General features: G+C 46.5%; 1 protein-coding gene across 4 annotated transcripts in view; it reads right to left on the bottom strand.

Annotated features, from left to right (window-relative positions):
* Positions 1 to 751: 751 nt before the first annotated feature.
* LOC104855290 (core histone macro-H2A.1) overlaps positions 752 to 13,366 on the bottom strand; it is a 59,543-nt gene continuing 46,928 nt past the window's right edge. For all 4 annotated transcript variants that reach the window (XM_010614087.1, XM_010614085.1, XM_010614086.1 and 1 more), the window contains exons 6-8: positions 10,270 to 10,359; positions 7,756 to 7,930; positions 752 to 1,098 (exon numbers count right to left, since the gene is read on the bottom strand). In XM_010614087.1, the coding sequence (XP_010612389.1) occupies positions 933 to 1,098; positions 7,756 to 7,930; positions 10,270 to 10,359 (431 nt within the window). In that variant the 3' untranslated portion in view covers positions 752 to 932. The remainder of the gene's footprint in view (positions 1,099 to 7,755; positions 7,931 to 10,269; positions 10,360 to 13,366) is intronic.

The raw sequence follows: 13,366 nt of genomic DNA on the forward strand, positions 1-13,366 counted from the left end.
GCCCTGGACTCCCAAGCCCAATCATGAGTCACAAAGATTGGCTGAGGGGCCAGATGGGTGGGTGGAGCTTTGGGCTATGTGAATACCGGCCTGCCACTGGCTTTTGGGACCTTCCCTTCCTTATCTGTGAATGGGGTAACATTTGCCTATAGTCATAAGACTGGCAGGACAGACTCTATGTGAATTCTCTACAAACCCCTGGGGGCCAGTGGATGGCCCCTAACCCACTGCCACTGTGCAGCCTCCTGAGGGGTGGGCTGCTTGCCCCCCTCATCCTGTGACCAGGGAAGTGGACTAAGACTTGTCACTCATAAGCACAATAACTTGAAACATGCCGTCGCAACAACAGTTTAACATTTTACTAAATCAATTCACACAAATTCCAAATTGCAAATATAATTAAGAACAGATTCTATTCTGCCTTTTAAATCTTTCATTTTCAAATCCATCATTAAGACAAAAAGTAAACAAAAATTAGGTCTGTTGCAAATTCATGATTTTTCTTCTGAGGAAAAAAAAATTATAGTAAAAAGAACGCCACTGGGTGTACAATAAAGCACCACAACACAAGGTTACAGACAGGGTTTCCTGGCTTCTGCGACGTGTAAAAGGGACCGTTCTTCCCACTGCTCTGTGTCAAAACAGGATTTCATTAAAATAAAACTATAAAATCTCCTAGGTTACACTAAGTCAGACACGGTCTGGAACACAGTGCTTAACAACAGTAATGCCAACTATCAGTGCTAACGTAAAAACATTTTAGAAGGTCAAAAACAATTAAACTGGAAACCAAAACCTTATTTTCCCTAGATGAGCAAAATTGAAAATGAAAGGGCTCTCGCCTCCCAGTAAAAGTGAAGGGGGGGGGATTTTTTTTTTCTTTTGAATCAGAGGCGGGGGAACAGCATGGGCTGGTTCTGGAGTTCTTCAGCCTAGTTGGCATCCAGCTTGGCCATTTCCTGCACGTAGATGCCTATACTCTCACTGTCAAAGAGCACGAAGTACACTGTTTTGATGGAGGAGGACATCGTGGACACAAAGTAACTGGAGATGGCCTTCAGAATGAGCTGGGCTGCTGTTTGCTTTGGGAAGCCATTCCTGCGGAGAGAAAGCAGACACTAAGCAGCCAGGCAGTCACAATGATGGGGGCACTGCCCTTCCCTGCACCCTCTTCCACAAGAGGCCTCAAGACTGGACCAGTGCCCACTGAGCTGCTTGTGCACAGGTGTGAGGAAACTCAGTGCCCAAGAAATGGAGGACAGGCAATGGCGGAGAGCTGTGTTATGCGGTAGAGTGAGCAGCATGCTTCTGACACCAGGAGGTTTTCTGAAAGGCAGCCAGCAAGGAGGAGGAGGGCGCTTTGTCATGAGCATTTAAATTGTCCAAGGGCAGTGCAAGCTTTTCCCATCATCCCTGCCACTAGTGCTATTCCTGGACCACACAGCCAGGGCTCCTGGTGCTCCCACTGGGTGTCAGCTCCAGAAATGGCTGGAAGTTCTTTGGGAAGGTACTGACTGCTGTCCCCACACACAGAAAGGTGACTCCTTTTACACCAACCTTTAGATTTCATGACTGCAATGGCTGCTGGCCTAGAATCCACCCCCCAGCACACACTAGCTGGTGCCACCCTAAATGCCAGGGCATCAGGAGCTGTAGGGATAGAACTACTCAGGGCTGGGTAGCCTTTTCATTTCTGGGACATCATCCAAGTCTCCAAATGTACTGGAACCCATGTATGTGATAACCTGAAGTACCTAGCAATGCTGGAAGGTAGGAGGTCAGAATTTAAATGGAACGTGAACTCAGGACTGAGAGGTTTAGCACTTGTGGATCTGTATGTGCCTGAGGCTGCTCCCAGTCAACACTAACAACCCAGGGCACCCCAAGGAAAGTGGCAAAAACGAGGCAGCTTGCCTGTTCTGGTGGAAATAATCTGGACTTCAAGCCAGTGGCCATGGATTCCAGTACCTTATGATCCCATTATGCAGTTAATCATACTGAGGGTGAGGGTTTGGGCCCACAGGGATTTCTCTGTTCACGGGCACATCTAGTCATCAGTCTGCCTGAGCCTGTGAACCTACTGGAATCTGAAGTGAGGGGACAGCCTGCCATTTGGGCTGGTCCCCTCTATTAGGTGGCCGGGTAGAAAGGTTTGCAAACAGGTGCAGGGAGAATTTGTTTCAGTTTTAAAGCACTGGTTGGTTCCCTGGAGAGCTATGAGCATTCCACAGCTATCAGTGCTGAGAACGGTGTGTGCCCACAGGAGAAACCTGTGCTGTGATTTGCTGTGAATTGTACAGAGCTTCACCCACAGCTCCAGTGAAGACAATGGAACTTGTGGATGTTTCAAGAATGGAGCACCTTCTTACAGGACAAGGGGTGTTGCCCAGTGCACGTTCCCAGCCTAAGGGCATTTAATGGGGTGTTACCTAGGGTCGGGGCTCCTTCATAGACAGATACTCCCCAGTCCATGTGCAGAGAGTCAGGGCACACAAGGCAGCCAAGAGAAGAATGGCGCAGAGCTCTCAAAACCTTCTAGCCTTCTCCCAAGAGAAGGTGGTGGCTTGAGACAAACAGGTGAGCCCAACTAGAGGGAGATGGGGACTGTGCAGGATGAAAGCTTTGATGAGTGTGGGTAGCTTGACTCTGGCACCCATGCCTATTCTCAGATGTAACTGCTCAGCCTGCCACAGCTGCTGGAGAAAGTAAACTTGATCTTCCCTTGGGGAGTCTCCTCCCAGCAGTGTAAGTTATGTCCAGTTGTGGCTGGGCTCCCATGTGCTGCCACAGCCTGTGTGGGAGCTAAGAGAAGGCGGGGACATCTGTGGTCGGTGGTCCTCTGCCTGTGAACATTACCTAGATGCACCAGGACTGAGAGCTGTGAGGAGCTGTGAGGAGCCGCGCTCTGCCAGCTCCACACTCCCGCGGTAAGGGTATCTTCCTGCCTGTCCTGCATCATACCTGCACAGGTAATCTGGGACAAGGGAGGGAACTATGCAGAATAGCAGTGTGTCATGTGACCTAATGGGCCCAGCTTATGTCTGTGTCTGCCCACCCACTGCAGCTCTAACTTTAAGTTCCGGGCTATGGTGTGATGGGAGACGGTGTGACCCTGGCCCATTCTTCCCTGCTGAGTGGAAGGCTTGAGAGCTTTCAAGGAGTACCTAGAGTACTCCAGTCACGCCTGCCTGGGCTCAGCACTTTTGACACAGACTCTCTAGTCTTCTGAAAAAGGTGGGAGACTTTCTATGAGGGAATAATCTTTTCTGCCCCTTATGTCATAGATCTCACACTCCAGCCAGCACCAGAGACATGGAGGGCTCGTTGGAACACAGCTTGATGGGCTCTACCTGCAGTTTCTGATCCCATAGGTCTGGGGACCACTCTGAGAACCACGGTCCTATGCAGATCCAGGATGGATTTTACAAGTAGGGCTCATACAGTAATATCCCGTAAGAGGAGAGGAAGGTAAGGATTGAAGGTTTTAGATCAGGAGTACCCATACCAGTGTGACCTCCTGTTAAGAGGCTGACCTTCTGGCAGAAGGTGCCAAACCTTCAAGGCTGCTGTTGGGAGTTTATGAATCTGAATTTGTTTGTAGAAAATTCTGTTTGAGGCCATCCCTATCCTAGGAAACCACAACATAAGCAAGTAGCATGAGACTGGGTGCTCAGAACCATGCAGGCTGCTAGCCAGAAAGCAATGGCAAAGGCAATGGCTTTCCTGATGTTTTCAGGTAGGCCCCTAAATGTTTCCTAGCTGCCTCAGTTAGATGCATCTGTAATACAGTGGAATGCATAAGATGCTCTCGTGTGTGCTAAAATGGGGCCCCACGCAGTGGCCTGGGCAAGCTAGTCCCATCTTTGCTCTGATGTCCAGCTGGCCAGACAGCTCTACTATCCCAGGGCAGAGAAGCAGAGCAATTAGGAGTGCTGGAGTTCCCGGTGCCACACAGGAACTGAGTAGCAGCCCTGTGTCTGTACCTGATCCCATCTTGTTCAGGAACAAGAGAGGCAGAGTATGAAATCATCCATTAAGCACAGCATGCGCCGCCTCTTTTAAGTGAATGGTCTCTAAGAGTCTTTTTAAAGCCTAACAGTGCAGCACAGCCACCCTACCCCAGGCCCTGACTGTGGCAGCTGTGCCTGGGTGACTGTTATTGTCACTGTAATGCTACTAACAATGCTGGCCTCAGGCCCCCAGACCGTGCTTTCCAATCTACAGTGCCCAGTGTTTTGGAGCTGTATTCCCTGACTGCTGCATGCAGTGGCACAGTATAGGCTCCCTCGTATGGTGCTGACATGCTGACTGACTTGGGAGAACCTCCTGACTGCTTGTTCATCTTTGGCTTCTGGCTGGCTGGGTTCCCTGATTAGTTGCATAAACACAGTCTGTCTGAATAGCCATTACTGCTTAGCTAGGTCTCTCTGTCTTCCTCTCCAGCTCAGGTATATGGTCTGTGACAGTCACTTGCCCTCTGGCTGCAGAGTCTGCCTTTCAAAGATAACAGATGCCATACAGTGAGAGGGTAAATGGCAGAATCAGATTTGGGTTTGAATCCCAGCTTCCCTGGAGCATCAATGTTCTTCACTGAAAATAGTTCCTTTGAGGGTATATACTTCATGAGGAGGGTGCTGCCGTGGCTACCATCAGCCCCAGCCCTGGAGCATCAATGTTCTTCACTGAAAATAGTTCCTTTGAGGGTATATACTTCATGAGGAGGGTGCTGCCGTGGCTACCATCAGCCCCAGCCTGTCCTGTGCGTTGTTTCTGTTTTCAGTTCTTTGGGAGCCAGACTGTTTCTTCTAGCACACGGTCTGAGCCTTGATCACACTTCTCCCTGCTCAGGCCTTATTTTGAGCAGACTAAAGCCAGGTCCGAGCTGCCCTTGAAGTCATGCCAGTTGTGTCCAGAATAGTTTTTCCCTAGATGAGTGTAAGGGGTCCCAAAGGCTTTCAGTGTGATGTCCTCTTGGGTCAGCCTGCTCTGAGATGACTGAGGGATGTACAGGGGATGGCTGTCCTCCCAGGATATGTACCCAAGGAAAGGTTCGAGCTCCTCCAGCCCTGCTGGGCACTCCAAGCAAAGTTTACTGAAAGATCCCCCAAATAGCTATTCCCTACATACTGCTCTGGAGAGGCCTGTCTCCCAGTGTCAAACAGAGCGTGTTCAGTAGGGTGTCCATAAATGCTGTGACTAGAATGGCCATGGTTACAAGGGAGTGGGGGTCTCATCTGCCCCCAGGCAGGACAGACAGACTGAGAAAGCAAACAGCACCTAATCAGGGTCCTGTCGGGCCTTCACATTGGGAGAGGCAGGGCCTCCCCTAGAGAAAGTGATCCCTATTCCTGTCCATGTTTGCATTTATACTGTTTAAATTCAGCATGACTTTTATGCCAGAGACACTGGATGCCACAAACAAGCAGTTTTATTTCCCCTCCTAACCCCCTGTGATTTACTGGCCGGCTCTGGTGTAATCCCATTCTTTCCTCATGAAAGGGAGGGCAGCTGTTTCCACGGCTGTGTGACAGGGTCTGCCTGACAGATGTGAGCCCAGGGAGCATGGCACATGTGCTGCCTTTGGCATTTTGCCCTCTTAAAAGCCTTCAACTGATTATTTTTTAAAACTTTTTATTCCATGAAAAATGTAAATAAGTTTGTAATAACAGATGCTCTTTCATGGGAATTACTTTTATGCTTCAATTAAAATTTTCCCAATAGCCATATGAAAGAGCGTGAAATTATTACCTCCAATAAAGGGTCCTATTGCCTCGCTCTTCGGAAGCACCTTTCATCAGAGTAGATCAAAGCGCATCCAAAGCACTAATTAACTGAGCCTCAGAGCCATCTGTGAGGAAAGGTAGTCCCTAAGGCCTCACTTGTTGTTAAGGAAGGTTAGGGTACAGAAAGGTTGATTCATTTATAAAAGGTCACTCAGCACACTGCCAAAGGATAAACCTCTGGGGAGGATGAGAAGGTGGGAGAAGCAGAAATATGGCCACTTAAGCTTTGATCCATTTTGTAAAAGTAAAAAAATGGTTTTAAATATACTGTGGGACTCACCCTGGCACTATAACATCTCCATACCTCTGGGGAAAGTTGAGTCACTGGATGCTTGCTGACCACCTTGCGAATACCATGTGCTCTTTGAGCTGACTGAAAGACCTTTCAGATGTCCCATCTCTGTTAGCTTTTGATGTGCATTTAAATGGTATTGAGTTTTTAAATGATGGTCTATGTATGGTTCTGATGAGAGACTAGGATAAGGATGTTCAGGGACTGGAAATGTAGATGGCCACCCAAAACAACAGGAATGTGAGCAGGAATCCCCCAATTCGTCCCCACACTGGTGGTGCAGCTGAGCACACTGTGCAGAAGCTTTGGTGTAGGCTTGCCCTTTCACTTCGTTTCTGCTAAGGAACCTTCCTGCCACAGTAACAGCCCCCTCACACCATGGGCTGGGCCAGGAAGGAATGGCGGGGGAAGCCCTTATCCTATCCCTGTGCTGCTTGCTAGTGGAGGCAGTGAAAGGCTCCAGAGCAGCAGGGTCAGGTGCAGCCACAGAGCTCCTCCAGTGGGGTCCTTTTCTGGGTCCTAATGATGATGTGTGACTGCCTGGGCCACACAGAACGAGCCATGGGGGAATGGTGGCAGTACCTGCCTGTGGACAAGGCCTTCTGAGCAACATGACAGGAAGTCCACTCAGAGCTGGGGCTGGGGCTACCACTTGAAGCACAGAATGCTTGGCAGAATTAGGGACTCCCTAATGGAACAAAACAGGGCCACTTTCTGTGCCCTTTGTGAATGTGAAAAGCAAGTGTTAGGGAAAAAGTAGCTTTCCTCATGTGTGGTGTTGGCCTAAGGATGTTGCTCAGGATATGTCACTGCTGCTGCCCCTTGGCCCTGCCTTCCTTGGGTGCTGGGATGGCCCAGCAGCAGTGACAGGTTCTCCATCCAGACTGTTCCACTACAGCATCGCCAGCATGGCCCCTCTTGGCTCCAGATGCTAACAAGTGCAGCTTCTAACGGCCTTTTCTCTGTTTCAGGGCTCAATTTCCAGCCTTCCAGAAGCCTGTAACTTAGATCCATAATGGGTAAGACCCTGAAGAAGTGATAGGCAGTGGGACCCCATTTCTGAGGTAGCACTGCCCTAATGGGCCCCTATATTATGGCAGCATTCTCAACATACTCTCCGTCTAAAAGTTCTTTTAGCTTCCAGAAAAACCTGAGACAATACACAGGGTAGATGATTATGCCTATTTTACAGAGTTGGGGGTGCATTTATATGACATAAAGAGCTGAGCCAGGACTCAACTCCAGGGCTAAAACACCACCCCAAAAGACACCTGAATACTATTCGATGGCATCTGGAAGTCAACATCTAGGGAAAAGGTAGGTGCAGCAATACCTTACCTGCATCCTCTGCTCTTAAAAGACTACTCTTGCAGGGGTGTCCCTTAGTGTCCTTCAAAACTCCCTCTCTGAGACAGTCTCTGTAATCCCCTTTTAATGATACTCACTGTTGTAAATCAAGTTCTGTATCATCCTCAGGCCTTTTGTCTTCTTATCTCTTCAACTGTCCCTCATCAGTGTTTAATGTTTCTTTCATCCCCTGGTTCATGCTTCTGTCCCTGCCAGAGGGAAGGCCTGAAGGCAGCCTCAGCAGGCTTCAGAGTGACAGTTTCACAGTTATGGGTCATGGTTGCAGAGAAATATACCTATGATGGACAACATGGTAACAGGTGTGCCCCCTACCTGCCACTGCCAATAGATGGAAATGCGATGGATTTCAGCTTCTTATCATCAGCCAGGGCCAGGCAATTTTTCACTGTCTTTTCCAGAAGTTCTTCACACTTGTCCGCACCCCAGACTGGGCTATTACAGTGGATCACAAACTTGGCGGGTAGGCCATGGCCTGCACTGACAGCAGCTGGAAGGGATAAGACAGAAACACATGTCACAGGATGCCAAACTCAGGCCCACTCTCTGGCTTCAGTGTGCTTTCTGTAGGCCTGTGTCCAAGGAGAAACACAGCTGTAGGCTGTGCTATCCACATAGGAAACTGTTCAGGATTTATTCTCCTCACAGAGAGGGGTGCAAGGGAGTCAACCCCACCCCTGGAAAGCTGGCATCTGGATGCATCCCCACCAAGAGTTTTTATTTATTTATTTTTGAGACAAGGTCTCACTGTGTAGCCCAGGCTGGCCTCAAACTCAGTGATCCTCCTGGCTGAGCCTCCCAAGTGGTGGGATTATAGATGTGCACCACCATGCCTGGCTCCACCAGTTTTAGCCAAGATTATAGCAGAGCTTCTGTCTACCTCAGAAGCATGCAGGTGCTCCCAGAAGGCAGGGCCTTATCCATCTAACTCCAACAGATATGCCAGAATTTTTATTGGGAACTATAATGTATCTCTCAATCTCCCAGCCACTGTTCAAAACAAACCTAGTAGGAGAGTGCTGAGCACCCTGGCTGCCCACCGTGGCCAGCCTCTCTGGGAGACTGTGCCTACTTGTGCAGGCTTAGATAGGTCCTTTAGGATGCAGCTTTTCCTGTAAGAGGAGCCCATCTCCAGCTTCACGTCCACAAGGGTTTGCCTCCCCCTTGTTATATCTAAGGACACAGGCTGAAAGTCTAACTGTCTCCCTATGTGTACGATGCTCTACAACAAAAGCAGTTCCAGGGTCTGGGTTTGGTGAGGGCTGTAGTTAATCATTCCACTGCTCAAGCTGACACCGACACTTCTATGATATAACCTATTTTTTTGAGGAACGACAGTCTGCACTATCCCTGGGGTATAGGTTAAGGTACTAAGAGAAACTAGAGGAGGAGCAATTTACGGGCAGTGTCTTGGGGTGCTAACAGAATAGCTCTAAACAAACAGTCTAGGCTCTGAGTTTGAATAGTGCCTCTGCTCTGTAACTGGCTTCACAAGATCTGGGCAGAAGCTATCTACTATTAGGAGGTTTAATTCCCTGTTTGTCCACATATGAAGCCATTGCTAAATTATGCATGATTAACAGAGATTATCTCTGGCAGTAGAAAAGGAACATTCTTTTCTTTATAATTAAAAAATATTTTCTAAAATATCTCTGAGAAACAAAAATATTGGAAGCATGCTAAATCTAATGGGCTTGCTGCTAGCAGCTAGGCCTCCAGTTTTATAAGCAGAGTTAGTCATGATGGCACCATCCTGCCTCCAATTAAGAGTGCTGAGGGTCACTAGTGAGGTTCAAACATAAGCACTGGTAGGAAAGGGACCAGTGAAAGGCCAGCAGCCCCTGGCTGGCCTGGTGGGATGCACCTTCCTTTGCACATATGGGATACTGGTAGAACAATGGGAAGGACTTTAGTGCTCCTCCTGTCATGCCCTTTACAGGCAAAACAAGAAATGGCAGAGCAGAGGCTCAGATCAGCAAAGGAAATGCCACTTGTTTTTCCCTAATAGGCCCCAAGACTAACCCTGGATGGAAGGCCATGGGTTGTTGCTGGAGGAAGAGCAGCAAGGCCAGGTGGTAGCACTGAGAAAGGACTGTGTAGATGTCAACAAGTAATTTTTAAAACTCGCTTTTTTGAAAAACTCACTTTTAAAACAGAAGATTTTACAAGCAGAATTGGCATGGAAGATCATGGAATGAGAGAAAACCAAAGCCCACAGCAAAGAAGGGGAGGGCCCTTCCTCATGCACAGCTGGGATGCTGCACACCGCACCCCTGCATGGACTCAGAAGGCCTCTGTCCTGCACACCCTGACCACCTAAAATTCCATTTAGGCCTGCAGCTAGAAGTATCTTGCCCTAGGTCTTAGCAATACTTCTCATGTCAGATTCCCAGTCATTTTCTTCCCCTCTCTTACTAGGAAAGGTGCAAATGAAAAATGTGTATTTATATGTTCTCCATTAAGAATACAGATGGCTGAGTGAAGATTATTAATATGCATTCCTCATAAACAGTTTTGCAGATGGCTCAGTATTGCTGTCTGAAATTGGTAAGATTTAGATTTTGAAATTGGTAAGATTTAGATTTGCCAATCTCAGATTCTATAATTCCTTAAAATTTTAAGTCTAGGTGCCATATAGAAACTATTTTACATAATTTTAAAAATTATAGAAGTTACTTTCATGAAGCTTAAGCTCTCCTGACAATGTGCATGTAAGTAAAGCTCAAGACTCTCCACCTTGGAGATGCATTTGCACCCCTGAATCCTAAACCGTCTCCCCAATACCATATGTGCCATACCCAAATAAACAAAGGGCCTTCCCCATCTTACCTCCAGCTACTTCCAAGGGCCCATTTTTTTTCCGGAGTTCCAGAACAGCTTCCACAAACTCCTTGCCACCCTTCTTCTCCAGTGTGTTTCCTAAACAAGGACAGGGTGGGATCAGAATGCCATACTGTGTCTTCTTACACACACAGACACTTAGCATGTCAAGTGATTACATTCTTTAAATGATCTGACTAGCTAAATTTCCATAAGACTGCAAAACAGGAACTATGCTTTGGCTAATTCAGTGAAGTAAAATCTAGAAGGGATTTACCACAGCCCAGTTACCATTCTGGCATTGCTGCTGCTTTTAGCTGTCTGTGCCATGCCTTAGTCAAACTCAGGATGATAATGCTGGAGATATCTGTTCCCAGCAAATATGCCTGGGCTGCATAGTCTTCACATGCACAAGACATCAGCTGGTGCTGGTTTCCAAGCCTAACACTCGCCTGGGTTTTCTTCCCTATCTCTGGAAAAAGGCCCCAAATAAGGACGTCTGCAAAGCAGGAGATCATGATCAGGTAGCCAGCTCTCATTCGGGCAGGAGGCCCAGAAGAAAGTGTTCATATCTGACCACCCCTGGACCAGCATTACACGCACAGTTACTATTTTGCAGCTTTGGCATCATATGTGAATACAAAAAGAAAATGGCCTGAGACAGTATTTTCTTAATTATACTAATGATTGATTCTGAATCATTTTAGGGAAAGGAGGGCAACATCAGAAACAGAGCTTAAAGATGAACTTGTTTAAAAGTTTAGAAAGAAGGATGTCTAACTGTTCAGGACTAAATTTAAAACAGTCAATGGCAGTCAGGAGAACTGTGCTTTCTTAACTTAGAGTACTTGCTAAGTTATCATTTACCACTATAAAAGGCAAGTTCTCAAGATTACCAACATCTATGAGAACTCTGGATTGAACATGTGTGTGAGCTAGCAAGCAGCAATCAAAGTTACTGGTGTTCCCTTTAAAGGAATCATCCTTTAAAATTTAGCCAGAATATGGCCTAGTTCTTCCTTAAGCTCTGGTTCCTCAGGTATGCACATTTTAAAGTACTTTTCCTCACAAGAGGATAAAATACTCCCCTTAAGATTCACCATTTGTCTTGAAATATTCAAGATGTACCTGGCACAATTCTGGAATAGGTCAGTCAAGGTGTACTGAAATATACCAGCCCAAATTCTCTTTGGATTCACACTGCAGTGACCAGATCTATTTATATTAGCAAAACCTGCCTCATTCACATACTTGTTTTACAGAGGTGAGCTAATCCCAGAAATGTCTGGAAGGAAAAGCAAATAGCCTGGGCATTTTTGCAAAAAAGATAGGACCAGGGCTACTGTCAGGGTCTGAACCTGTCACTTCTCCACTGCAGAAATCTGGAGTGTGTGAATGAATGCAACCAATAGCCTACTGCCTACAAGGAGCGCTCAGCTCTCTAAGAGAAAGCTGGACTTAAAAACTTTGGGTGCTCCAGGTGGGATCCTGTATTGCTCCTTGTTATCTCAGACAGCCCTTGTGATTTCACCTGTCTGGAAAAGCAGTGTAAACGTTACATGGCAGGTGTTACTTCCAGAGACTTCCTACTTGCTGCACGTTTGTAAAGAAGTTAAGTAGCAGAGGCAGCAGCTGAATGGGTCATGTGCCAAAAGAGCAAGTTCTGGGTCTCTTGTCCCTGTTCTACCCACCAGAAGTGTTCACAGATGTGTTCACCTGAAACATCCATGCAGCTAAGAAAAAGCAACATGGAGGAAAAATAGGCTTGCTTTTAGGTCTAGTTTCTCCCCTTTAACCTATTTTCAACCTTAGAGGGGGAGGAAACAAATATGAGATAGGTTGGATCATTTAAGGTTCTCATTCTCTAACATCTTTCATACACTTTGAGAACCAGGAAATTTGGAAAGTAGAATAAAATCAGTTTCATATTAAGACTACAAACTCCCTTCTAAAATTTAAAATATCTCCTAAGAAAATGGGCTGATTTATAATTAAAGGTGTTTTATCTTAGGAAGAGTGTTTACTTTAAAATACTTATAATTAAATATTACTTTAATTAGAAGTGAAATTCCAAGTTAAAATAAACTTAATGCATTTCCCAAACTTAAAAATAGAATCCTAGGTTGCAGGCAATCAACCCAGTCAGGACTTGACTCCTACACACACATATGTATGCACATGTTCAGGTAGACACACGTGTACTTTTTAACAAGAAACAGGCCCATTTTCAACCATATTGTCAACACTCTTATTGTAAGACTCTTGCTTTTTAGCCTTAACTTCAGGGTTAATCATAAAGCAATTGGCTTATTTGCCCCCAAGCATAAACATGTGTTACTCCCATGAGAACAAGAACATTATTTCATGCTTAGAAAGCAGGCATAAGTATCAGTGTTCAAAACAGCCTAAGCGAAAATTTAGGCTTGGACAAATGTCAGGCTAAGCCTGTGGTCTATTTCACTGTTAGAAAGAACTTTTGATGGGTAAAAGTTAATCACTGGGGCTAAGCATTCTGCACTCGAATTCCTTCTTCCAGCAGTCTTGGGACTCAGGAATTCACACCATAAATGAGAAATGGAGTGACTACTTCCTAACTTCCTCTTTTCCCCTCTCACACATGAAAGTGGGAGCTGGAACCAATTGAAGCCATGTATGAGTCTGTTTTTTTCTTTTGGGATTGTACAAGGTATCTGGGGTCAGTACTAGTTTGGACTGGGTTGCTAAATAAACCATGGAGGTAGACTTTGGAAGACTGGGTTCTGGCCCTGGCAGTCTTTCCTTCTTTGAGGTTTTTCTTTAGTGGTGTGTCAGTGATGATACATGGTATGACCCTGGACAAGTTCTTGGGCCCAGGTTACTTATATGCCCTTGCCTTGCCTATCAGTTGTCTGTGGGCAAGCATATAAGAGGAACAGAATTAGGACCATCACTGTGCCAACAACATCTGCCAACAAGATCACAGTTTGGGAAGGTCTAGGCTCTTCATGGGAACAATTAGCTCTGCCTGTTCCTCCCTAGCTCACTGCAACCCTGTTTCAAACATTCCAGGTCTCCCCTAGTATGTCTAATCTTGCTGAACGAGTCTCACGGGTTGCAGGTCAGCCAA

Source organism: Fukomys damarensis, unplaced genomic scaffold, assembly GCF_012274545.1.
Source record: "Fukomys damarensis isolate Sample0158 unplaced genomic scaffold, DMR_v1.0_HiC HiC_scaffold_9, whole genome shotgun sequence".
Classification (NCBI taxonomy): domain Eukaryota; kingdom Metazoa; phylum Chordata; class Mammalia; order Rodentia; family Bathyergidae; genus Fukomys; species Fukomys damarensis.